The sequence below is a fragment of the Opisthocomus hoazin genome, chromosome 12 (genome assembly GCF_030867145.1).
Source record: "Opisthocomus hoazin isolate bOpiHoa1 chromosome 12, bOpiHoa1.hap1, whole genome shotgun sequence".
Classification (NCBI taxonomy): Eukaryota; Metazoa; Chordata; class Aves; order Opisthocomiformes; family Opisthocomidae; genus Opisthocomus; species Opisthocomus hoazin.
In genome coordinates, this window is record NC_134425.1 from 20,808,737 (window position 1) to 20,836,377 (window position 27,641).

General features: G+C 43.9%; 2 protein-coding genes across 3 annotated transcripts in view; both read right to left on the minus strand.

Annotated features, from left to right (window-relative positions):
* Nucleotides 1-2,208, minus strand: part of TENT4B (terminal nucleotidyltransferase 4B) — a 44,548-nt gene extending 42,340 nt beyond the window's left edge. For both annotated transcript variants that reach the window (XM_075433367.1, XM_075433366.1), the window contains exon 1: nt 1,531-2,208. In XM_075433367.1, the coding sequence (XP_075289482.1) occupies nt 1,531-2,072 (542 nt within the window). In that variant the 5' untranslated portion in view covers nt 2,073-2,208. The remainder of the gene's footprint in view (nt 1-1,530) is intronic.
* A 1,229-nt stretch (nt 2,209-3,437) lies between these two features.
* Nucleotides 3,438-27,441, minus strand: HEATR3 (HEAT repeat containing 3). Its single transcript, XM_075433468.1, has 15 exons — nt 27,293-27,441; nt 25,915-26,087; nt 25,035-25,122; nt 23,977-24,089; nt 22,086-22,195; nt 20,957-21,097; nt 19,900-20,183; nt 19,141-19,231; nt 15,984-16,141; nt 14,867-14,949; nt 14,499-14,635; nt 11,986-12,074; nt 11,052-11,195; nt 10,773-10,949; nt 3,438-9,861 (listed from the first exon to the last, which is right to left on the minus strand). Exons 1-15 carry the CDS (start codon nt 27,410-27,412, stop codon nt 9,742-9,744), a joined length of 2,028 nt encoding a protein of 675 aa, XP_075289583.1. The 5' UTR covers nt 27,413-27,441; the 3' UTR covers nt 3,438-9,741.
* Nucleotides 27,442-27,641: the final 200 nt, after the last annotated feature.

The following is a 27,641-nucleotide window of genomic DNA, read 5'->3' on the forward strand; positions in this document are numbered from 1 at the left end:
TGTTGTTTTTATTAATCTCTTGCTGAAGCTCACCCTTTTTTCCACCCTTTTTTCCCCCCTGTATCTTCAACACAGGGAAAAGGTTTATGGACGTATGAGACAGAGAGAGAGAAAGGCACTTCTAAACATGTTCCTCAACTTTCAAATAAGTGACAAGCTAGAAGATACAGAGAGTCCAGAAACTAACTTACAAAAATTCAGTACTCCGTATGTTTTGCACACATTTCTTTTCAGGTTTGTGAAGAACGCTAAGGAAGGTTCCGATGTATAGCGAGCGACTACAGAACTTCAAACAGCGCACTTCTGCACTGTCATTTTATGAATTATTATAACCCCAGCAGTACAGGTAACATAGGAGCTGGCAAGAAAACAGGGAGCTGGAGGCTGCAAGACTTTGACTTCCACAGCGACCAGCAACTGTGGACAGATCTCACACAGGGGCGACGTCAGAAGGCGAAGGGGTCACCGCTTTCCGGTGGGAGGGGGCTGAAGGGCCCTTAGGTGCAAGCTGGGCACACAAAAACTGATGCACCCGAATCATTACCGATTTCTAAAATCAGCTCTTCCCGGCCTTCGACTGCCACCGCACACCTCCGCCATCGGAGCCCTGGGACGAAGCCAGGCTCGTCCGTAGAGGAGCAGGGCTGGAGCGGGCGTTACGCCTGCACACGCCGCGCCAGAGACCCACGCCGGACACGCCAGAGACACGGCAGCGTGCGCTGGCCGCTGGGAGCAGGGGTACGCGCTGCCTAAAGGCAAAGGTTACGTTGTGAAAAGCGTGAACTTTAAAAAAAAAAAAAGCCACAGAAGTTACCAAACGGGCATCACCCACATCAAAAGCCATCCCCGTGTTCAGGAAAAGGGGGGAGGGAGGGCTCACAGCCGCGTTCGGGTCAGGAGGACAGAAAATGCCCTCAGCCTCCGAGGGCCGGCGCGCCGCCAGCCGACCCGAGCCCAGCCGCCCACAGACACCGCGGACGACCCGCCCGCACGAGGACCCGCGTTCCACGGCCCGAGATCCGCGACAGCCACCGGCCACCCCGCACCCGCAGCGGCCGCTACGCCGGGTCCGGACCGCACCGCCCCCCCCCGCGCCCCAGCCGGGCGCTCTCGCCTGACGGAGCGGATTTCGCCTCCTTCTCGGCGCGGCCGTCCCGCGGGCAGCGCCCGGCTCCACACGCCTGCCCGACGGCGGCGGAGCGGGCGGGGCCCGGCCGGGCACTGACAGCCGGGGCAGCGGTTCGGCGCACGCCGCCCCCGGCTCCCCCCGCGGGCCCGGCCCGGCCGCCCCGCGCCACCCGCCGGGGCCGGGGCCGGAGCCGGAGCCGGGGCCTGGGCCGCGCCTCGCCGCCGCGCCTCAGGTGCCGCGGCCCAGCGCCGCCCCCCCCCCCTCCCCGCCGCACCGCGCCGCCCGGCCCCGGGGCGGGGAGGCCCGCGGCCCCCGCCTCCTCCGGAGGCCGAGCCGGGGCCAGGCCCTGCGCCGGCCGCTGCCCGGCGCCCTCTCGCCCGCCCTCCGGCCCGGCCGCTCACCCCACGACTCCCTGGCTGTAGTTCCTCTTCTTCCAGGGGGTGCCGGTGTAGAGCGGCTCGGCCAGGCCGGCCTGGGCCCGGGCGGCCGGCTCGTCCCCCAGCGGGGGGGCTCGGCCCTGCCCGGGGGGCCCCAGCAGGAGGCTGTAGTTGAGCCCGAAGGTGCTGGCCTTGTTGTCGCGCTTCCTCTTGTTGCTGGCGGCCGCGGCGGCGGCGGCGGCGGGCGGCCCCCCCCGTGCGGGCCGGGCCCAGGCGGCGGCCCCCGGGGGCGGCGAGGCCTGGCGGTGGCCGCGGTTGTGCTGGTTGTTGGCGCTCTCGAGCGGCAGGAAGTCGGGCGGGGGGTCGGCGCGGGGGGCGCGGTACATGCCGGGCGGGGAGGCCGGGCCGGCCCCGGCGGGGGCGCTCTGCTGCTGCTGCTCCTGCTGCTGCTGCTGCTGCTGGAAGTAGAGGTTGCGGACCCCCTGCGTGGTCTCCCAGATCTGCATCCACAGGCGGTTCGAGGGGCCGAGCTGCTCTGGCTGGAACCAGGCGATCCGGGGATCCATCAAACGGGGACCCACCCCGGCCGCCTCCGCTCCCCGCGCCGCGCCGGCCGCCGACGCCGAGACCCTGTCACCGGGTCCCAGCGCTAATGGCGGCTCCTATGGAAGGGCAGCTCCGCGCCTGCCTGCTCGCTGCCGTCGCTCCACAGCCCCCGCCCCTCCTGGCGAGCGCGGCGAGGCGGGGCCCGGCTGGGCCGCCGGCACACGGGCCGCGCGCAGGCAGAGGGGGCGGCGGCCGCTCCCGCGCTCCCCCCCGGCCCTCCGCCGGGCCGCGGCCGCCGAGCCGCGGGGGAGCGCCGCGCCGGGGCCGGGCGGCTCCTCGGGAGAGAGCGGCGGCGCCGCCGCCTCCTCCCGCGGCAGAACGGGCCCGGCCCCGGGGCGGCCCGGAGGGGCCGCGCTCGGAGGAGGAGCCCCTCGCCCCGGCTGCCTCCCCGCCGGCGGCAGGTGTAGGGGGGCCGTCCGGGGCAGGCCGCCCGGCGGGCCGGGCCCCGCTCCCAGCGGTGCGGTTCGCGGCCTCCGGAGCAGGGGGAGGCCCCCGGGGGCTGGAACACACCGCGCGGGGCAAACGGCGCCAGTTCGCAGCGCAACCTCTGCGCCGATTCGGGTTTATTTTTAGTTTTCCCGAGCCTTAAAACTTCTGTCACGTAACGCCAGTTGGGAAGTTTCCCGCCTACCGCACGCAGGGCCTGGTGCTTCCAACAGCCTCAGAACCGCAGGGGAGAGGATTTCCCTTCAGGGACGGCGGTAGAGAAGCTGCCTCTCAGAGGTGGGCAGGGTGCGAAGAAGCCGCCGGAGCAGCGCCTGCCGGTGCCAACCGAGGGCTGACGTCCTGCGCCATCCCAGGGCAGGACGTCTTGTCCTCAGCCGCCCTCCGTTCTGTCACGGCGTGTCTGACCCGCATCGTCCCAGAGAAACCCACCTGCAGCAAGAGGCTGGGTGGTGAAATCTAGGGTTTGCCTTGCAGCCTCAAGCGCTTTGAGAATTAGGGTCTGTACCTAAAACGACCATCAAAAGCCAACTGGAAACTGGCGGGACTTCACCACAGCTTGGAGCTGGCCCTGAAGGAACCAACCCTGTTTTCCAAAATCCACATTCTTTAGTTATTCCGAGAATTACAAACGTACCAGGAAAAGGCAGCTAGAAGACAACCAGCCTGATATTCCTCTTACATCAAAGGTGCAAATAAAAAGGTTTCAATTCATAAACTTTTTAACACATAAAAGCGCACATAAGTCTCATAAAGGATTTCATGTTATCCTTAAGGAGGTAACAGTAACAGAAAAAACTACCAGTTTTATTTTTAAAAAAGCTAATTCTGCAAAAAGTCCATTATTTGTTCCACACTCATAGCACATAAATGTAAACAACTTTTGTTGTAGAACTGAAGTTTATTAATTTACATGATTCCTCACCAGCAACCCTAGTCCCAAGCAAATAAAGCCGGGGAATAACACAGGTGGTGTGATGCCACAAAGGCTTTAGGTTAGGGAGTACACCTACAGGATACTGAAAAAAACAAAAACAAACCCAACACCAACAAAAAACATCCACCTGAATATATGGTCAAAGTGATTTTTTTAATCATGACTTCGAACTTTGACGTACTGAAAAGAGAACTTCTCATAAAAGGTTATTTAGAAACATCATGCATTTTCTAGCTGAACCAGCCATTCTTCAATTAAATTCTGGAAGTGCCTTTCACTCTCCATCAAGGGGCAGGGAGGAGGGAAGAGGCCAATGCAATTGTCCTTAGAAGTTCAAAAAAATTCCACATGCCAGAGGAGAAGGAAAACAAAGAATCCACGTGGGGATTTCTGTCAAAACAGGAACACAAAACCAAGAGGAGGTATACTGAAATCCCAGTGCATCTTTGAAAGTGGTACAGGTATTGCTATGAGCGCCTCGCAACCCCAGGGCTGCATCGGGACCGTGTAGCCGCCACAACTGTTCTAACAGCGTACAGATATTACAACGGCGTATTATTTCAGTTCACAAGCATTTTGATTTGAGCCCTTAATGTAACAGTAACTCAAGGAGTTCCTGACACCCAGATTTGAAAGGGAAAAAAAAAAAAGTGTCTTACCATATCCTTTGCGTGTTAAGTCTCAAATTCTGTTTTTATGTGGTCACTGAATTATCTGACAAAATGCCTCTCACAGAAACAAACAACTTATGAAAATAATACAGAAACAAAATGAAATTAGAGTGAACTGGTTTAAATGCATGCTATTTTTCCCAAAAGATACAGAAGTTAACAGTTTGAATTTATTTGGAAATTCGGCAAAAAACCCCCACCACTCAAGGAAAAGCTTTTTCAAATAGACAGGCTCACCATGTTGCAGCCCCTGTGGAAAAACTTAAAGTGCCTTAATCTGCCGTGACTGACAAGAGTTTTCAGTTGTTGCCAATTACCTTAATGTTATATATCTTAACAGTGTGTCCAGCACACACTATATATAGATTGTTTGCTCAATTCATCTGTGCCAGAAAGGAACAATTACATTATTTTCAATTACGACTACCATTGCCTGAATTTGAATTTGCAACAGTAAGTGCAAGGCTAGACATTTCTATCCAATCCTCTGGGAATGCTTTTACTGAAAATTACTTACTAAGGAAACAGAACCTGAGTTTATGCACATTTTTGGTTGGTTGTTTTATGTTAATATTCCACAAGATGTGCATTTCATTTATAATACTTAAACTACAAATGGATTTTAAATTAATTTGTTCTCTGACACAAGTTCTCATTTTGTAATTTTACTGTGCTCTGATTTTTTTTTGTATTTTGTCTCAAAATACAAGCATAAAACCAAGCCAAGTAATACTGGTTAAAGTTATTCTTGTTCCTCTGCGACAACAATCTTTAAAAAAATATACTGTGAAAAAAAATACCTTCAACACACACCACAAACCCCAAATAGTTAAACCATTGACTACAATGTGCTATACAGCCATCTTCTGAACGGCAACGCATGACGTACAAGCAGTAGTTCACAACAAATGCTTATTTAAATCTTACCACTTGTTTCTTTTTGGCAAAAATAAAACAATGGTAACTCCTTATCCACACAGTTGGGGATTCAACATTTTGCAGGCTGCAGAGACACCAAAGCAGCAGCAAATGCCACCGGTCCTACTGCTTCTGAACAGGGTGGGGAGCACACAGTCCTCTCTACTTAACACCGCAGACCAACTTAAATTCAGCACCTATTTCAGTATAAAATCTGAACCCACAGCCAGATTCTGTTATGCTAGGTGTCAGACAGGGAGACAAATGAAGCAGTAATCCCTCCTTTCAAAGCACTGCAGTTTTTAATTGAGGCACAAACAGATGATGCCTTAGGGACCAGCATAAGCAAACTCACTCAGTTTCAGATACCTGTTTTGATACCAGTCTTATCTGTGTGATTACACGAACCGATGAAGATCATTTACATCTATTTAGCTTCTATTTACTTATGCTGCACATCATCTAGATCAGTCCAATTTCTGCCACCCTCAAAGTATCTTCAAGATTTGGCTTTGCCTCTGTAGGCTGTCAAGGATCTTGTCTTCATCTCAAGCTTACCCTAAACCTGTTTAAATAAACGAGTGCTAGAAGAGCACCCAAAACATTTAATTTGCACCACATCATCACTTCTTCTGCCTTAATTTTCCTTAACTGTGTTTTATAGGCCCAATCTTACAGCTCAGCTCTTCTGTACTTCTGAATCTCATCTGATTTTAGGCCCCGACTGGACACTTCTTCAAATCACTGATAACTGCCCTTGTCTTCCATAGACAAGTCTTCAAAAGTCTTCCATGCTTGTCCTATTATCTTCTGTCTTGTCCCTTACAAGCAGAACATGCTCTTGAATTTAACATACAAAACTATTACCTCTCATTTAGTCACAAGCCCTCCATTCGACACCAAGAGCAAGTTACTCTAAACTGGTAGCTAGGCAGGTAATAAAGTAAGATCTTCTCATTCGGAGAAATACAAGTATGGACATCAAAATATGCAGATAGCTAATTATTATTAGATGACTACAGTATCATAGAAACCCCAAACGAAGACGACGACTCCATTTTGCTATGGGCCACTGGTAAGGGCCATAGACTGGAAAGATCTTGCAATATGGGGTGTTAGGAAATCACATATGAAAGCTTCATTAATATTAGCGATGATATTAACAAAACAACAAAAACACCTCCAAAGAGCTACAGCTTACCCCTCTACCAACCCAGACATATCTGGTGAGCTGGAGACAGCACTGCCAGCTTGTCAGCGTTTCGTGCCCTCAGCCAAACAGGCCCACTAAAGTGCTCTGGTCTTGTCAGATGAAACAAAGGGGAAGGCATTATGTTAGGTTTTGTATGTTAGGGTTTTAGTACAAACTCACAAGAAACCAAAATGCCTTCACATGTCCTCATTTCTCTTTCGGCTATTAGCTAGAAATGGCATGTGCACCATAAGACAGAAGCAAGTATTTTAAGCACTAAAAATCATATATTTCTGCAAGTGGCATGGTTCATACTATGCACCTATTTGACACATTTTTATTTTTTTTTAAGACATTCAACTGATTAGTGCATAGCAAAAAAAAAAAATCCATGCATTGCTACTGCTGGAATAGTTTAAGATCTAAATGACAGTCTGTCTCTTCACTTGAAGGAAAAGAACAAGAGTCTGATAGATTATATTAAGAAAACCGTGTTTTCTAGTGGATGCCCTATCTTCTATATATTTGTCCTGGGTTTGGCCAGAACAGGGTTAATTTTCACCGGAATCCAGGAAGGGGCACAGCCGGGGGTTGGGGGCTGACCCCACCTGGCCATACAGAGCCCGGTATTCCATACCATGTGACGTCACGCTGGGTTCCGGTGGGGGGGGCGGTGCGGCGGGAAGGCACTCGCGGCTTGGGCGGGCGCAGCGCCGGTCCGGTTTCGGGAGAGCGGCTGTTGTACGGTTCGTGGTTGTGTTTTCTCCTTATTTGTATCGTTGTTGTTCCTGTTTTCCCTCTGTTTGCTGTTCTGTTAAACTGCCCTTATCCCGACCCACCAGTTTGTGCCTCTTTCTTTCCATTCTCCTCCGCACGCCGGCGGGGGGAGGGGCAGCCGCGTGGCGCTTTTGTTGCCGGCGGCAGCCGAAACCAAAACAATATTTATCTGCAACTTTCAGAATCATATTTGAAGAAGAAACCTTTCTTCTCATTAGTAACCTAAAAAAAAAACCACCCTAAGCAAAAAACAACATACTTCATTGTTCTAACAGTCCCCAGGAACCAGATTCCGACTGCTACACTGGATGCAGAATGCAGAGTCTTGCACTTGGGACAGAGCAATCCCATGAAACAGAGCAGGCTCTTGACTGAGTGACCAAAGAGCAGCTTTGGAGAGAAGGACCCAAGGGTCCTACTGGACATTAAGTTGAAGAGAAGTCATCAGTGCACCCTTGCAGTGATGACAGTAACAAATAACAGGCTGCATTAGCAGAAGCATGGCTAGCAGGTCAAGAAAAGTGATTACTTCCCTCTATTCAGCACTCATGAGATCGCATCTGGAGTACTGTGTCCAGTTTTGGGCTCCCCAGTACAAGACACAGTAGGGCAGGTCAAGCACAAGGCCGCAAAGACCGTTAGAGGGCTAGAGCACACAACGTACAAAAAAGGGCTGAGGGAGCTGGGTTTATTTGGCCTGGAGAAGAAGGGAATAAAATTGCTGTTTTCAACTACCAAATGGGGCTTATTAAGAGGAGATGGAGCCAGACTCTTCTTGGTGCAGTTAAAGGACAAGGGGCACATTTTGCAGCAGTAGGAACTCCTACCAGGTACAAGGGGAAAAGGAAAAAAAAAAAAGCATTCACAGCAAGGGCAGTCAAGCACTGGAAAAGGCTGTCCAGAGTTGCGGAATTTCCACCCTTGGAGATGCTCATGGCCTAGCACAACCTATCTGACCCCGAGGTATGTCCTGCTTTGAGCAGGGGACTGGACTAAGAGACCTCCAGAGATCCTTTCCAACCTAGATCATCTTGCAATTCCACGTAGCACCCGGAACTTTCTGCGTGAAAGTCCTTTTAAGTACTCCAAGCAAATATGAATGCCTTTTATCAGGCTAATATTATACTATCCTCAGTGTAGAGCAAGTATAACTAACACTGGGATTAAAACACACGCACTGTGCAGTCTCACGCCATAATCCACCTGGCTACTCTTTCCTCAGCTGTTAGACTCCAGCCCTCCTCGCTGCCTGCCCCTGCCAAGTCCCAGGATAACCTTTCAGCTGCTCCATGCTCCTCAGGACTTCTCCTGGCCGGGCTCAATGGCCCACGAGCCCTCCCGATCCCACATTCTCACTCACTCTGTTGATTAGCAGGCATCACATCACATCACGCATTTCATCCAACTCCTGTAAAGTAACAGCAATAACAGGACTTCCAGGCAGCACAGCTGCTTAAACTCATTTTTCACTTTCTGTTGCATTTGACAAAATACCGTATGTCAGGATTTCATAAAGTCAGGCATTTGCAAGTTCTCCAGTCAGTTCCTGAGCCTGCCTTCCAATCTAAGAGACTGAAATCTCATAAACCGCGCAAATTTGGTCTTTGTAGTTCCATGCCTAACCACAGGCAGAATTTTGCCAAAAACTAGATGCCTGTGCTAAGGCACTTGTTAAAGAAGAGTGGGGGAAAAAACTCTCATTTCAAAAATCAGCATAACAAAATGCTTTTGTTTGTTTGTTTCCTTAAAAAATGTGTACGAGAGGATCTCTTTCACAGAAACAAAGCCAAAGCTTTTGATAAATGGAAGTTCACATATAATCTTCATGAATCAGTGACGTTTTTTGAAAATAGTTCCTGTATTTTACAGCTTAAAAATCTCTATCACAAACATCTGAAAAAGCAGTTATAGAGTTACTTTAGATAATACCTCAGTGTAAAAAAATACTTTTTTATTAGGTCTACTACTTCCCTGAATTGAAATTCGTCTTGATGTAGAATTACAAGGAAGAAAGTAAATCAGGAGACCTGATTTTCAGAAATACCGATCAAAATAAAGTAAAAACAGGGAGCTGCTTCTAAGTGTAGGATCCTCTTACACTGATTTCCACAGGAACAAGCTATCATACTGAATTTATCATAAATGAATCTGCAACAGTTTTCGATAAACCTCACGAAGTTACAGATCCAAGTGCTGACAGTAATCTACACACCTGTCACACACTTCTCTGGAGAAGTTTGCTGTAAGTGCCTGTGTAATTCCAGAAACAAGTAAGAGCAAATATGAACATTCTGACACTGTTCCATTCCCTGAAAAATATCCTCAGCATTTAAAACTTTTTTGTTGATCTGGCACATACCCGAGAATATTCCCTAAAGTACTTCTTCATGCAATTACAGTTTTCTGCCAGGATAAGTGAGGATTTCTAAGCAATGACAGTGGTGCTACATACAGACCTCAGGACTGCAGGAGCACATTATCACTGCTAACACTTAAAGTATGCTATGTTTTTTTACGCTGATGTGATTTTCACATTGCATCGACTCAGAAACATAAAAATACTGAACGTAAAAAATGCAGTATTAACATGAAAGCAAAACTGCTCTGCTCAACAAATTTTAGAAGTTCAAAATGGTTATATTTTTGGAAAACATCATTCAGTAAGGGAAACCTTTAAGTTCCTCGATGTTTCAAGTTGGGGTTTTCCCTAGTGTCTCCTGATATGCAATGAATCTTCTCAAATTCATCTTCACATTGTCAAGAACACACAGTTGATCTGTACTATACTGTCCTTTGCCTTCTTTTCGCATCTGTAAAACCAAAAAATACATACTTTACTAATGGAGAGGTTTCTCCTATTAGATCACCTGAGGTTTACAGTAATTGCATGTATGTCTTCTCTCAAGGCATGCTACCCATGCCTTTTGAGAACACCAACATGTCTGTGTCTGCACATGCGTAGCTAGCAATTATTTCTGCAAGTCAATTTACTGTAATACATCTCTGCCTAAAACTACACTAGTACTGGCATGCTATTTCACTCATAAATCTGAAACATACATGTCTTTTCTGTAGCTTTTTATATTAAAGACCTCGCACATTGAACTAATCAAACAACTGTGGCACTGTCAGGTACGTATTTTGTGTGTATAGTGCCTAGGTTTAAGACTATGAAAGTCACTCCTTAGGCTTCATCTGACTAAAGAAACAACATATTAGAGGTCATTCTCTATTTAAGAAAAGAATGTACTTAAAATGACAGTTTAGAATTTTGGCCTTGTGATTCCTGAAAATACATACATGATCTATTTTGATTAACAACAGAATAAAAATGTCCATCTGCAACTGCAGCAAGTCAAAAACAAAAGATGTCAATGTAACTTCAGAAGGGACTTCTCTCCCACCAATTTAGCTGTTCTCCTCCAGAGACATCTGCAGGATTTTTTATTACAAGGGTTTCAGAACAACACAGTGACTTCAACATCAGTGATGCTGATGGTGTAATGCAGATGCTGCGCTGCTACCTTGACGGTTACATGAACTGCGCGGTAAGTGTACTCGCTTTCCTCTAAAGTGGAATATCAGAAATTCAATTGTTTTCTTCGGTCATCTTATAAAACCATATATTCCTGCTTAATTATCTCTTCTAGCAGCCCAAATCTCAAAGCTTTAACCCACATTTGCGTGTTGAGACCCTGAGCTGGCTGCATTTGATGCCTACCCTCATTTTGAACACTGGCTGAAATTCTTTCAATGCTGGAAGCAACTTGATCTGTACCGCCGCCTTTTCTGCTTCTTTACCATCTGCAAATACATCAAAAAGTGCATCCAAGGCTTCCCCTGCTACCACAAGAGAAGATTCCTTCATAGCAACCTCAAGAAGAAATTTTCCAATCATCTGAAATAAGAAAGAAAAATTGATTTTTCCAGCAACGCTTCAGAAAATTGAAAGAAGTATCAAAACTGTTTTAGGCTTGCAATACAAAGTTTGCTTTTTCACCTTTAGTGTTTCAGCTGTATCTTGTCCTTTTGCCAGGACGCTGCCAGAAATTCCAAGGATGCTCACTACGTTCACTCTAACACTGGTATTGCTGCTGTGAATAGCAGCTTCACATAAAGCCAGTAGCTGCTCAGGAGTTATACACTGTTTAGCAAGGGGAAAAAATAAAAAAGAGGGCAGATAGAAATATTTACATTTTCATGGAAATTTTCAAATATGACATTTAGATCATTTGCTTTTACAGAACACAGGCAAATTTGTAACAGAGAAACAGAGTCCTGTATTATGAAAACTACATGAATTCTGAAAATGTAATCAGCAAGAAAACAGTTAAAATCTCCCTTGCAACTTCTTAAGATGTTTCTTCCAGATCATAACCACGGCTGTCATGAAGCTGAAGAAAAAAGTTCCGAGTCCAAAGGGATCTTCACAAACTTACCCAGCTCAATCGCTATTTCCAACTCATTACAACTTCTAGTATAGAAGCTCATTTTTCAGTTTAAAGCCAGAAAAGACCAGCACACCATCTAGTATTACATCTTGTATAACAAACTCTTATGCTTCATTCCTATATTTAGCTCACTAATTCACATCCAACCAAGATTCTAGAAGATCAACTAGCTTCAACTAGATATCAGGAAATCCACATTTCTAAGTGCTAACCTACTAAATGTTTGTCATTATATCCATCTCATAAAGGTACTACCTGTAGCTTATTGCTATTTTTGTTTTGAAATACCTTTCCTCTGTTTACATGTTAAGCAGGAGATCCATAAACAAAGTATATAAAGCGAATGCTATTAAATGTATTCTTTCAGTGTTCACAGTTGCTGAAATTCACCACTTCATTTAAAAGGTTTTGTTTCAAAAACTTTCCAGCACAATCTCACACGAATTTGAACCTACCAGAGCATTTGAGTTTGAAAGCTTTTACCTGGGAGATGTTCTTTGATGCCATTGTTTGTAGAAGAGCCCTCAAAGCGCCGGTTATGGCTTCCAGGAATTCTGTGTCTGTAGGGAGTTCTGTCAAAGAAGTGAACCCAGAGCCAAAAGTTAAACAGGGAGATGAAGGGATACAAGAAGCAAAGAAATACAAATTCCTTAATACCTTAATTGTTCCTCCAGGTACTACCACAAACAGGAAGACCTAGATTTTCAGAGACTGTTTTTTGTAGGTTGTAACCATAGTGATTTGTTTGAATTCAGTATTAATTGCATCTGGATGTCAGACCACAGCTGGCCCTTATTTTCAGGCACATCGCTAGTTAAGACACTTGTGTGACCCAACGTACGGTGCAAACCACTGATGTCAGAACCACCGCGCGAAAACTGGTATCACATGGAGGCCATAATACAGGAACCGAGAAAACGACAGAAGCTGACTGCGTACTTTTACTCCTTTCTTCTGTCTTCTAAGCAGGCTTTTTAGACACCAAGAACACTGGACTCTTTCCAATTCATATAAAGAGCGTGTTTTCCAGTGGTTTAATAACCTTTCAGAAATGTACGATTCAAACACTGCATTATTCTTGTTTAACTACAAATTTATCAATACCAGCCATCATCTTCAATATATGTTCTGCATTTCTTGAAGCTCTTTATTTTTCTCTAACATGTTCTTTTCTTGACTATTCCGGATGCAGAAACTCTCAATTATTTCATGTGTGTCTCCTCCTTTCCCATGTAGGCAACCAGAACTTTATGCCTCTTTTTCACCCTGTAAACCACAGAAATCCTTCTAACCACAGGCTGGTATGTTACCAACTCTATCCGGCAGTTTCCATTACATAGCATTTAATTATTAGAAAAATAGTATGCTAACAAAAATGGATGTGGGCCATTAAACTAATTTATTAGCACCCTCTGTCTTCAGCTGGTCACTTCTCCAGTTTCACATAAGAACTTTCTGACTATTGCGAAGCATAACATGTAGACTCTGAAATCTGAAATCTTGTCTCTGAAAGCATGAGACAAATATTTTCAGTGAACTTCCTTGCATACATTTATTTTCATTTCCTGCATTTTAATTTTTCGAGCACTAGACTTTCAGTAATAATGTTCCCATAGACTGATCACATGCCTTTAATGACATTGAGAAAAAAGTGTGTTCTGCTGGCAGATGCATTTTTAAGCATTAATGCACTGTCATACTACACACTACAGCGAATACAACTACATACACCTCATCTGTGGCTACAAATGAAGACACTTGAAGGAAGGGAAGAAAACTGAGCTTCTCAAGCTTCTAAGAGACAAGAAACGACAAAGCCATGCATATGCTAGACTTCAACAGATCTGTCTTAGTAAAAACATTTTCTGACAATTTTGAGAATTGGCAGACTTTTCCAGCCTCTAAGAATATCTCTTATTTTTTGAAAAGCCATCATCACTGACCTTAAAACAAAAACAGATTATCAGCTTGGAACCTTTTTTTTTTTTTTCATCTCAGTTCAGCTTCTGTAGTGTCAGTAACAGAAAGATCATAGCATAAATGGTCCAACAGTATTACTGGAATGATGCTGGTCTGATGTATAAGATTACATGAGGTAGCTAGAAATGCTAACTGCTGTGTATCTACGCTAAACCATCCAATAACACTAACACTAGCAGCACTAACAAACACTAGCAGATGTATGGGGAAACCGTCACAGTATCTCTATGAAATAGTGTGCCTTGGAGGAACTACATACATTCTAGTGTTTACCAGGATATGTCTGATATTCTAAAATAGTATTCTTAGAAAAATGAAATTTATTGCCTTCTCCATTGAAATCGAACCATCACCATAACAAGAAGTTAAGCAACTTTAATATTTAGTCACAAAAACTTTACACATTTTCTTATTACAAATATATTTTCAATAGATCTATGCAATCATATGCATAAAACATATCCTGGAGACAAGGCAGCTGCTCTCTTTCATACTGTAATAAGCGTGTACATTCTGGAGATTTTTGCAACAACCACCTTTGACATAATTTCACAAGATTCTTAAAAAACCACCAATGTGAAAGACTGTGCTAGATACCCTTTTTTCACACATATATTTAGGCTAGTTAGCACATCTAAAAAGAAAATGTCGCATCTTTTTCATGGCTTGCCTGATTGATGAAAATCTGCTATTATCACCAATACGATCAAGCAAACTGTTCTGGTCTCACAGCAAGGCAGGATTCACCCACTACCTTTGTGACCCTCTGCATGCACACACAGATGTAAAGCATATTCTTGCATTAGGAGCATACTAGCTCAGGATGTAAATTTGGATAAACACATCTTAACAGGATAAGCTCTTTTGTCAGCACATTTCTGACAGCCAGTATCCTTATTTTGCAAGGCCACAGGGATAAAATTAGTAACAAAATAGCATTAAAACTTAACAATGTACACAGCTACCTTATATCGATGTGATCGAAGGGGGTCAGTAGGTCCCCTTTACCATCTTACCCGTTTTAGAAAAGACTAGCTGTGAGAGATGCTGTGCAAGGGACTGAAGTGCTGAAGCTCCTCCAAGACAATCCACATCTGACACTAACAAAAGGCTATGAAGACATGTTAAAGCTCTACACTGCACTGCGTTCAGTCTGAAACAAACAAATAAAAAATGTACTTAGCACATCTCTTTGAAAACAGACGTCAAAATACAAAGAAGAATCTTGAATTAAATAAGGCTGTGATCTGGTGTGCGATTTATATAAACATTTGTATCTCTTTATTCAAAATCACATATCACATCTGTCATTGTCCAGATCTTAAAAGATGGACAACAACCGAATATGCATGAAAAATAGTAAGAGAGACAATGAAATTCCTACTTTTTAATTAATGGTTTCCAAGACGGATTGTGCATACAGATGTCTAGAGCAACACTGTTCGGAAAAGCAGTTTTTTCAAGAATCTGGGGAGGGGAAAAAGAAAGGTTTAGCAATAAAGCTTTTTTTTAGTGTGCTTGGGGGCAAGATTGAAATTTTAGCTTAATGTCAAACAGATACTTTGAACTACCTATTTCAGATCTTTCCAGGTAGCAAGTGTCTTGCCTGCTAAAAATGCCAGAATCTTCCTCAGTCACTCAAATGGTGCAATTATACACCAGGTTTAGCATAATGTATTTCAGGTACCCAACTGTACTGAACAAAAGGTGATTTTCTAGGTCTTTGCTATTCTTTTTTATTTAGATCTTTCTTCTTACAGACTCCACTACAGAATTTTCAGATAGCTGCAAGTCTAAAAGACCTTGCCATGAAACTTCAGACTGCTTGCTATGAAGTACAAAAAGCCTTGAATGTTCTCATCTTACACCTTGATGTCTTGGGCCAGAATTCTACAACGATGCTGAACTAGCATGATACCTGATTCAAGTGACAAACTTAATCTTTACAACCCCAACTAAGCATGAGCAAAACAACTCTGAAACAAGAACATCTGAATTCCTGTCAGTGTCAAACACAGTACTTCAGACACCATGTATAAAACAGGGGGAAAGAGGAATTTACACTTTTTCAGTGCTGACTGTTGCCATTCACATACATTACTTCCACCTCACTTAGCTAATATGGAAATCTGGCAGTCATGCCGTACTCCAAGTGTCCTTTCTTTTTTGCAGGTAATCTTTTCATGTCCAAATCAAGGAATAATAACCTTTGTATTTCAGAAAAGCCAACTTTAAAAAAAACAAAACAAAACCAACCACAAACCCCACCAGATTTCTGAAATGCATGAACCTTCTATTCCCACTTACATGAAGAAATTCTTTAGGTCAAGAGCTCATGTGATGATGCTCCACTTCTAGGCCAAAAAAATGACACTAAATTCATTTTTTAAAAAAATATTTCTTTTCTCTAAATAGATTGGGATAATTTGTTTGCTTAACCTGGGACACAAATCAGGCACAAAGGAAAGACTTTACCACGTGTTGGAAATAAAAGACAATACCTTCTTTGGAATGAGGTTGTTCAGAAACGCTGAGTTAACCTCATCAGAGAGGCACAGGGGTGACATTAGCAGCCCACTCCCCTCACTGTAGGAATTTTCCATAAACAAGTCACTTTCATCACTGCTGGAGAGTTCTTCCCATTCGTCATCAGAGGGATCTGAGAACAGAACACAAACTTGTAAATGTAACAGCACTCATGCAGTAAGTATCCTACTTCTCAATCATACCTGGATCCACCTCTTGGTTTAGGAGGCTTTAAGCTCTTGGGCTCTAATGAAGTCCACACAAACTAAGTGCCATTAAGCCACAGTTCCAAATATTGTACTACTTCTGTTTAAATTATTTTTAAAATATATTTATTTTATATTCACTCAGGCAACAAGTATTCTTATGAGAGAGGTTCTTCATACACAGGTACTTCATTCTCTAATATTAACCATGCTTCACCTAAAGATATCAAAAAAGGTATAGAAAAAACATTTCATAAAGCATTTACTAAGATTTTAACTTGGATTGTACCACTTTTAGAGGTAGACTCAAGCATGCAGATACGCCAGTTTAACTTCACTTGTTTCCTAAGTGCAATCTGTTTAAGGCAGCTGTTTTCTCTGGCAATACTGACGCCACAGACAGATGTCCTCTGACCGGGCACTAGCTGGGCTGGCTGAAGACGTTATCGTCTCCATAGCAAGCCCAGTTGAAATGACAACAGCAAAACAAGCCAAAGCAAGCCAGACCATCTCTGTTAGCCACTTCATGCAACATATTTAAGGAAATTAAACTAGGATTATAGTTATAAACCTGACCTAGGTTTATACTGACATGATTTACTCTACTAGCAGATTAGCAAGGGCAGATACGGTGAGAAGGGTTGAGGTAGTATTACCAACGGACACAGCTACTGTAAAATGAATGATCTGTCCATAGCTTACAGCGGACTTGCCCTGACAAGCACAAGCTAAATCCATCATTTATATTTAAACTGATACATCCACAGGGTTTACACCTATTTCTCTGCAGTTGTTTTAAATCTGGTTACATTTTAACTGGTGTGCACTGGTGTTGACACAAGTCCTAAGTCTACAGGTTGGACTGATCCGCCGCACTGACAGGCAAAAGCTCTGCCCGCATACATAGGTCAGGATATTTAACTACTGTGACAAAAAAAGTCATATTCACTCCCGAGTAATTTTGTCTGACAACACAGATTCACGTGAGATCTATGTACTGTAGCAATTACAGTAACAGCCATGCACTTTTTCTCTTGCAAAAGGTAAATTCATCAATTTAAAATACAGCAAGAAAGGTTAAATGAATACATTTCACCTGCACTGTGCAGCAGCTTAAGAACTTATTTGAAGGTGATGACTACTGTTTATCCAATGCAAAGTAACTCATCAGACTGTAGCAACTTGATGACACGGGCATCTTCTTTTGTTTATAGTAATATCCAATTAATTCTAGAGCCCTAATATGCCAGTGTTAACAGCCTTTGCATGAGAAAATGGTTGTCTTTTATGCATTACCAACCCACAGCAGCAGCAAGCATGAAAACAAAGCAGACATCCCCCTTTCAGTCAGTCTCTTGCTTCTTCTAATAAAATTTCATCTGCATCTTCACACAGCAAAGAAAACAAACATCTCCTCTGAAAACTAAATGGCTATATGAGCTGACCACGCAGTTCGGCAACAACAAAGACAACAGTCATCGTACCTTCACAGCAGGAAACGGGCTCTAGAATGCTAGTCCATAACTAAGATCAGGTTTCTTGTAACGTTCTTGGAAATACAGAAGCATTTCCAATGGCAATCCCATCTTAACTACTTACTACAGCGATGTTGGAGTCTGCTGGACTCCTTCCCATGTCCCCACTAAGGGGAGAGGATTCTGCTTCTTCCAAATGCGGACCAGCGTTCAGTAAAACACGTCTCTTGCCAGCCTAGTTATTTCCCCCAGTTCTGTGGCAAGCTGAGTGTTTCCATGAACTCAGCATGATGGCTGAAGCTATTTTAGTCCTCAAATAACTTGAAAATTAAATGAACAACTGCCTCTGGATTCCTCTTAATTTCTACAGACTGTATTTCTGTCTCCCCATGAATGGGTAAAGTACTGTAGTGAAATACAACACAATCAACCTTACATTACACTGCGTGAATGGCAGAGCATGCAGCTTATCCACAAGAGATTTTCCAATTAAAGGGGAGAGCTTATGAATTACAGCTCATTAGATGAGAAATGCAGTTATGAAAGGAGCTTCATATACTAGGTGCAGAATTTCCTTGCGCTGTAAGAGAAAAAAAAATGTCCATTGGGAATATCTGAGTATGACTGTGGATTTTATTAGAACCTGAAAGATTTACTCAGAAAGTTAATCTCCTACACAATTACTTTTGCATCAGTCTTACAACCTGTGGTAGCAATTAAAGTTTTCAGGTTTCGGAGGGGTTTTTTGGGGGGTTGTTTTGGTTGGTTGTTCTTCATTTTTTTTAAACAGAATTTGAGAATCGCTTATTTGTTTTTCTGAGGATTAGGAGAAAAGCTATCAAAACTGAGTATCAGAATTCATAGAAGATACAGAATATCTATTTCCTGCTCCCCCCATAATAACAGCCTTTCTTTCTCCTCCAATAAAGCTCATAAATGCAGACCTCTGAGCAGCCTAAATCTGCATTGCTGCCAGAGCTGCATGCAAAAGCTCTCTCTCCCCCTTTTGCAACACACGTAGTATCAAAACTAAATCAGAACTACAAGATTATCGGTTTAAAAAAAATTGATGCCCCCCATCCTGCAATAAGATTCACACCTATATCGTATCAGATGACCACGCAGACTGCGCTCTAAGCGAAGAGAGAATTTGCAGTAATACATTTAGGAAATATCTCTTCAGTACAAGTGCTTTTTTGTCTGTTCTTAAATGTTGGCACATGTAGTATCATGCAAAAATATATGTCAGTAACAGAAATTAATTAAATGAGAAAAAGCACCTAAATTACTAATAGAAATTACAATCCAGTCTGCCCCCCCAGATATTGGGGACAATAAGGTTACGTGCATTCACCCTTAAAAGCTAAGATCACCAAATAGCAAACTAAACACGACCTATTCCAGAAACAAAATGTGCCACTACACTTGCAATGAAAGAGATTCCTACAAACCTTCGCTGCAGCACATATTAACAATGATTTCCAGAGCAGTCTGCTGAGCCATCAGTAAAGCTGTCACTTCTTTCAGTTCCCACTTATCAGACTAAAAAATAAAAACATGAACCAAATTCAATTTTGTAAAACATTTCAGTGGAATTTAAACCACCCAAGTTGTCAGTTAAAAATACAATCCATCCATTTCCTCTTCTCATCCTACACCAAAACTTTAAAAAAACCCCTAATACCCAGAGGCATTATCTATCATCTTTCTGTTGGATGTTTCAGAACAAATTTTACCTTTAAGAAATACCACCTGCACTAAAGTCGTAACAGAAGATATTACCTAATGTTAGCTAAAGCCTGAACAGAAACACATATTTCTGTTATTCTTTTCACGTACACAATAGTGAATGCATCTGTTCACCTCTGAGCCATCTCCACTCCTGACTTACAATGATTAAAACATCATTGGTTAGAACCATTAAAAATCTCGCTAAAGTGAGAAGTGTCAGATAAGTCTGTATGTTCCACTAGAGGAAAAAAATGGAAATGCGCTTTCCTGATGTGCTGTGCAACTTGACCACATTGGTACAAGCTGTGCTGAAACTCTCCATGCTCATCTTTGAAGTTTTAGCTAAAATAGTCAAGCTACTTGGGAGTTAGGATTAGTAATACTCGTTGGTAGTTTACTCTGGCTAATGCTGAGTCAAGACCAGTCAGATGCTCAGCCAAATGCACTAAACTGTCCGAAAGCCAAGCAGCCACACTTACCGGAAGCAGATCTGAAATGTCATTTTCTATCCCGACTTTCCCTTTCGGTATTTCTTCCATGTCATCATCTTCACTTGAAACACAGTTGTCTATAACATCACTCATGTTTTCCTCTGTTGTTGCCTCTGCAGCAAGTTTTAACCTGTTTTTCTCAGCTTCATTCATACGAATAATTGTTTCACCAGCATCTATTGCTAACGATTCTGAAAAAATCTTCAAGATTGCATTAACCATGCTTCCCAGGCTGCCTGGTGAAATGGTATCCTTGATATTCCAGATAGTGCCTAAACATGAGATAGTTGAAATCTAAAAATCATTACAATACTCAACTCCCAGCTCTGTAATAGCCATGTATTTTGTAGGCACACAGCCCCCCCTACTTAAAATACTCAGTGCTGATATTTCAGTACAAATGTTCAGGTCTTTTCTCTACAGAATTATGTTTTTTTCTGTTTAACATGTCATATAGACATCTGTAATAACTACATTATGCCCCAGTTATGCTGAGGTAAATTTCAGCATGTACGTATATACAGAATATTTATGTGGAGCGACCTTGGTGACACTTTTTACCTGCAATAAATAAATCCACATGAGATAACCATTTCTAAGGATTCTCAAAATTAATACAGTCCAGTATCAAAAATCACCATGGCTAAGCGTCTGAGGTAGAAAGAACAGTGTAAGATAGTTCATCTGAGGGAAAAATCTAAGCCTATTAAAAGGTCTTGCTTTTGGTTAAATTTGGTTTTGGTAATGAAAAAGATTACTGTACTACTTATCATTGACTCATTTCACTGTTGAAACCAGATGACCAGTTAAAATGAGTTATCACACTGAGCAGGTACTGAATTCAGAATCCAGCATTTAAGGCAGTTCTAAAACTAGTTGCAAGAATCTGGTCACTCCAAAACACAATCCCAAAAAGGCAGAAACAACCTCATAAACCATCTATACAGGCTCTGATGATCAGATGTCCAAGCCTTCTGTCCTTCCCACCCTCCTCTGCCTCCTATACCCTCCACCACAAAACAATGGACGCCCTCAAGCACCGTACCTGCTATCAGTGTTCTCAGAAGGATATGCTTCATCGTGCTCTCTGGACACAACATCACGTTTTCCAGTACTTGTTGTGCAGAAGCATTAAATGAAGAAAGAAGATCTGGATTATCTTCTGTCACTGCCTGCAAGCAGTTTGCTGCAGCAAACAACAACAACAACAAAGATAATTAACAAACCCAATAGCAGCTTTCACTCTCCTAATGAGAAAGCATTATCTTCCTGAAAGCTGGAGCAATGAAACACAGACACAGGAAAAAACCTTTCACGCAGCATCATGTAGTCATGGTATGACACTGTGTTTTAGATTGAAAGATATTCTATGGCAAACCTGTAGATAAAACAGGTGAGGACAACACCATATCAGACGTGGAACGAGCTGTATTAATGTTAATGGGCACAAACTGAAGCACAGGAAGTTCCGTCTGAACATGAGGAAGAACTTCTTTCCTCTGAGGGTCGTGGAGCCCTGGCACAGGCTGCCCAGGGAGGTTGTGGAGTCTCCTTCTCTGGAGATATTCAAGACCTGCCTGGACAAGGTCCTGTGCAGCCTGCTGTAGGCGACCCTGCTTCGGCAGGGGGTTGGACTAGATGACCCACAGAGGTCCCTTCCACCCCCAAACATTCTGTGATTCTGTGTATTTATTTCAGCTACCCAAAATCCAATTTCTTCATTGTATACTAAGAACAACACCAAAAAATGTTGCGAGCACATACGCCTGTAAGACCATAATAACAATACTACTAAAACCACGTTGAAAGTGACAGGAATTTTTGGGGTTTTTTTCAGAGGGACTATGTCCTTTGCCCTACAAATTAAACCCTTCATTACCAAAACCAGAAAACAAAATGAAAAACACAGCCTCCACCTAGAGCTTTCTTTCCACAAAATTTTTCCTCCTATGTAACCACCAACAAGCCATTCTCCTTTAGACTGAAAAGTACAACAGATGTCAATGTCTGAATGATGTGCTGTTCAGAAACGAATTCAAAGTCTTACATTCAGCGTAAAGTTTAAGTAATGCTAAGGCAGGTGCATTATGCAATGGATGTGACATCAGTGTTACGTTCATGTAGTAAGGAAAAAAAGTATCTTTAAATCCTTATCTTCTCTTTTTACCACTTACCTACTGAAATAGCCAGATCTACATTCGTGGAAAATTTCTTCATGTAATGTAATACAGCCTCCAGACATCCTTCTTTATTGAATATATACACTGCGGTATTGTTGCATTCACTAATGCATAAAAAAGATTAATACAACAGGAAAAAAGTACTGTAACAACATTGTTAGTAACATGTACTCACTATTACTCACATTTTAAAAACCTGCCTAAGAATTACATATTAGTCAAAGAGCTATCCTTCGTTATCGAGGTTATGATCAACTCCACATAAAATGGAGGAAGACAGGTTGCAATACCCTGGACACCTTTGAGGAAAGCTGGCTTCTGCCAGCTGCTTCCTTACACACAGTGTTCAGGAGTTTATCTGGCAGCCTAAGTACAGCCTCATGCGGACAGAGCCAGCCTGAGCGCAAAAGGCAGCTTATCGCTGTGGGCTACAGGCCAGCCCAGGGCTTCCTGCAGCCACAGAAGACGTCCACACACCCACTGACAACAGAGTGGGCTGGTGCCTCTCACATCAGTGTTCGCTTACTCCAGGAAAAGACTGCTCTTAACATTCAGAAATACTAAATGTGACATTTACTTTAATTATCTGTGAGATTTGTGTTCCTTCAAGTTTTCGCAGCTATTCTCATTTTTAAACTAATATATTGATACAAGACAAATTCAAATTAAAGAAGCATGGACTAACTTGTAGCTAACTAGCTACAAGCGTCTTCAAAAATTTACTTTTGAAAACATTATGTCTCAGCATCAATGCCAGCCCCAATTTTATCCGTAGCAAACTTAGCAATGAAGTCAGCAGTCCACGATCATTGCCACAAAGTTCAAAACACAGAAGTGATTTACAGCACACTTCATGATTATAGTTCCTGCTCCAAAGCACTTATGTCTACAAAAACAATAAAAAATATGAATCTAAAACACTGCTGAGTCAGAGTTACAAAGGATCATGTATTCAGCGTAAGGTGCTGAGCAAGCAGCTTCTGTACTGTTCGAGATTTCAATCCTTAAAAAAAAAAAATTTACAAATATGGCCTCAAGCCAGCAAACCTACCATACAGACAGACACAGAGGCCCCTCCACTGAAATACTGTACAGTATAAAACAAAATTCTGTATGGAACAAAGTGTATAATGACGTGGAGCTGTTACAAAACGAAGACAAACAACACAAAATTCAAGGAGAACTTTGAGAACAGGTCTGTATCACTTCAATGTTTATACCCATTTCTGTATTAACAGTGTTGCCATTTCTCTTCCTTCACCTGGTGTTTCCACTGTAAACTACTAATCGAACAATTCGTTCTCACATAATTAACTAGATTTGTATCAGTGCCTCAGCCACTAAGGGATAGTTTGGGTTTAATACTAACTTTTGGGATGACCTGCAGCGAGAGGAAGTAGTACAAAAACTCCTCATATTCCCAGAGGACCGGAGTCCACCGATCAGAATTTAACTTTCTCCATCTCCCGTGTCACGATAAGGATCTACAGGAACTGCATGCAAGACTCCACAACCCAAACTCTACAGGAGTCTGTGACAGAACATGTTCAGAAAACAGTATCAGAACTTGGGATGAACAACCAACAGGAAAAAAAGTATTGTCACTCTCCTAAAACTAATGACCAACCTCGTGCACTTTTAGAATCCTTCACTTTCAAAAACTAATTTCTGGTAGAAGATAAACTTGTATTTCAGAACAGACAAGGGCTTGCCGTTGATTAAGCAAGGCACATGTAGGAGCAACACAATCCGAAATCAGAATCGGCAACTGAATACATCTCCCATGCAAGGACAATCATTTCTTTTCTGCCTCAATTACCATGCTCTTTTTCAGGAACAGTTTAATTTAGCCCTTCAAAAAGGCCAGTGTTTACACAGCACTTACCATACATTCCACAGCAAATTAATAGCCTCATTGGCTATGTCTTCAATATAATTTTTGTTCACCTCTCTGCATTTCTTCGGAGAGAGCTGGTTAGCATCTAGTCCAGTGCTACACTACAACCAAAGAAGAGAACCAGGGTTGGGAAACAAATAAGCCAAGAGAAGAGCAAAAACTTAAACGTTAGCAGCAGAGTGAATGGAGAGATCTCTCATGAAGTGTTTATTACCAGAAAACCTGACTAGTTTCCTATTCTGTATGGAAACTGGGCCACAATGGAACTGAATCATTGATAATTTTGCTCTTGTAGAAAGAGTCTTACAGTACTTGCTTTGCATTCAGTAGTCTTCAGAAGCATTTTTTAATGAAGAAATACCTAACAATTTTAGAACCTGAAATGCTGTTTCTTGCTAATACAGTCTGTATGCAACTTTCAACAGTTCTTTCTAATCAAAAGATTAATTCAGCTGCTATCTTGCTGTGCTTTACAATAATGCTATTATCCATATTTTAAAATGGGGAAGAAACATACAGAAAATGGTATTGTTCAAGGCTGCTCATACAAAGACAGCAGGTGACAGCATTCAATGCAATTTCCAAACTGCACTGCAACACCTGGACCAAACAAAGCACAGGTATTCAGTACAGATTAGTCTACAATAGCAGTAACTACCCAACTGTAAATCCAAGCTTTCATTTAGACAAAACTGTTTACCAAAAAAACCTCACTAGAATAATGCGGCAACATAAATGTTGGATCTGGATCTTGACTGACAGAATAGACTTGTCTTGACTGATGTTGCAGACCCAAAATCTCCAGACTTTTATGCAAAAGTCGTCCTAGGCAGCAAACCTCACCGTGGACCCAAGTTAGCAGGTCAGGAGGCTGAAGCAAGTGGTTTGAAATCTCGGGGATAATTTTTGTACTATTAAATCTACCAAAACATTCTTGCAAAGATCTTTCAAGTATCTTCTATTGACAACAGCTACAAAAATTAAACTATTTTTTAAAACGGGATAGTTCAATGGCTAGATCAAAATCAGAATAAAAATAACCACACCTCTTTCAGAAGTGCAACAAGAGGCGTCATGATGTCTTTTGTCACCATGTCATCACACACTTCAAATCCTCCACAAGCACTCAGATTTCTGGGGAAAAAAAAATAAATGCTTTGGATCAGATACAGTACTTTCCAGGCATATTCAAAAAAATCACATATTCAGTATTCTTCTTTAAAGGTTATGGTACTTTTTGCTTTAAAATCTATCTGCTTAATCAGTAACTTCAGTCTTCTATCTTCCTAACATAAAAGAATAACTTTGGTGTTAGGAAAAAAAAAAAATATTTTCACTTACTTGTCCAGTGTAACTAGAAAGCTTATCTGTACTAAAAAATGACTTCCGTCAAGTATAACTCAGTGTAAGACACAACATGAACATTAACAAGTATTAGCACTACATTTTTGTACAAATAAGCAAGCTGTAGCTCTAACCACAGAACACCAACTCAAAATGATGCTGTTTAATATTTGTAAGTTTCTCAAAAAGCCAGCTATATGCACCCTCTAACAAACCCACCGCTTCTAGAGTGTTATCAAGACACAAAATGCCACACTAACAGCATTTGAGTTCTCTGTATTTCTTCTGTTTTGGCTTTTTTCCTAATATAAGGATGGAAAGCAGCACATTCCACCGGGAGCAGATAAAATGATACTGAGCAACTTATACCCTGCTCCTGAGACTGAAGTCTCACAGCAGCTTACTGGAGCAAGACAAGTCCCTCTCTCGGAGACTTCGGCTGATGTAGCATACCCATTCAAAACAGAGTTGAAGCAAGAGAGGTTGGCATTCAAGTCCATGGCTTTTGAAAGCAAAATCCCTACTCTTTCCTCTACTACACCAGGAGTACCTCATTCTAACTGAATATTAACAATTGCTTACCGGAGAGCACCTGCAGCTGTCTCGCGAACAGCTAAACTGTGATCCATCAACAACGGTCCCAAACAGCGGACAACGTCCCTCTGCAGAAAGGCTGGGATTACCTGCTTCTGCTGCAGCAGCCTGGAAATGCTGGCACAGGCATACTCTCTCACTTCAGCACTTGGATGCTGCAGCTGGGAGACACAAACAGGGCAGATTGGGGCGGGGGGAAGAAGTAGCTGGAAGGTTTTACTGAGTGAAAAGTCTGATCTGCCTTTCGATTTGGCAGGCCCAGCACTGTAGCTCCTGTTTTGTTCCTCCTGAATGGAATCAAGAGCTTTTAAATTCCGTGGAAGTTTATAAATCTTTGCCTGGGTTATGTGTGTTACCTACATGACTAGATAAATACTACTATGGGTGTAGCCACAGTTCAGACACAGATTTGACACTAGCTGGCACTGCTGAGACCTCACATTTACTTTTGATTATCACATTTAAAAACTAAATGGATAGAAGTGAGGGGAAAAATACCATCAAGGAAGTAAAACAGACATAGCACATACCACCACAAAGAAAAACTGAAGAATCAAAAAATACCAAAAAAAATATGCTAGCCTTTCAACTAAAAACATCTGCTGAAAGACAAGGAGCAAGCATTCTCTACGTCCGCGAGACAACACTGACCTGCGCTGTGACAGAGGTTTATTGTTCGATGAGTTCGGTTAGGTGAGGTGAACAAAGGCGATTTATTTACTTAAAGGAAAACAGATTTTTACTTCTTATTCTGAAGTCACACGTGCAGGAGGAGGTTTAAACTAATCTTCATCTGCAATACTTCAACCATAACCAGGCGCTGGCCGACAAGCGGCCAAACCCAGTGCTTTGCAGCATTTACTGCCAGTCAGCTCTCACCAGAGGACGGCGGACGCTTCGCTCTGGCTACGTGCGGGAGCACCCCGCAGCCGGGCAGACCGAACCCCAGGCCTGCGAGAGCCCCCTCAGAGCCCCCCCCGGGAGGAGAGCCCCCCCCGCCCCTCCGGACCGGCGGGGCAGGAGACCGAGAGCCCGGAGCGGCCGCCGCGCCCCTCGCCCCGCCGGGGCCGGGCGGCAGCCGGGGGCGGCCCGCCCGGGGCAGCACCGCCGTGCCCCTCCCCGCCCCGCCGAGCCGCCGCCGGGCGCGGCCGTGACGCCCGAGAAGCGACGCAGCGGCAGGAGCGGGAGGGATGGGCGGCGGGGGACACCCCGCACTGCTCCGCCGCTGCTTCCCGCGCCCCGAGGCTCCGCGCCCGGTCCCTCGCCCGACAGCGCCGGGGAGGGCCGAGACCTCGCCCCCGCGCAGCGGCAGGCACAGCTCCCGCCCGGGCCGCGGCTGCTCGGCTCCCCCGGCCCACCCCCACACCTTCTCCAGCAGCTCGGCGGCCGGCTCCTCCTCGGGACCGCCCTCCCCGGAGCGGCGTGGCTCGGGGCCGGCGGGGGAGAAGGGGGCCCTGCGGAACCGCCGCGCCCGGCTCTTCCCCATGGCTCCGCGGCCGCCGCGCCGCTCGGCGCCGGCGCGCCCACGTGTGCGGCCCGGCGCAGGCGCAGTCCCGGCCCCGCTCCGCCGCGGCCCCCCCGCCGCAGAGCCACCACCCCCGGCCGGCCGAGGGGGCCGGCACCGCCAGCACCGGCACGGAACGGGCGTCCCTGGCGGCGGCAGCCCCGGGGCCGGGCGGCTGTAGCCGCATCCGCGGGCGCGTTCGAGGTCACCG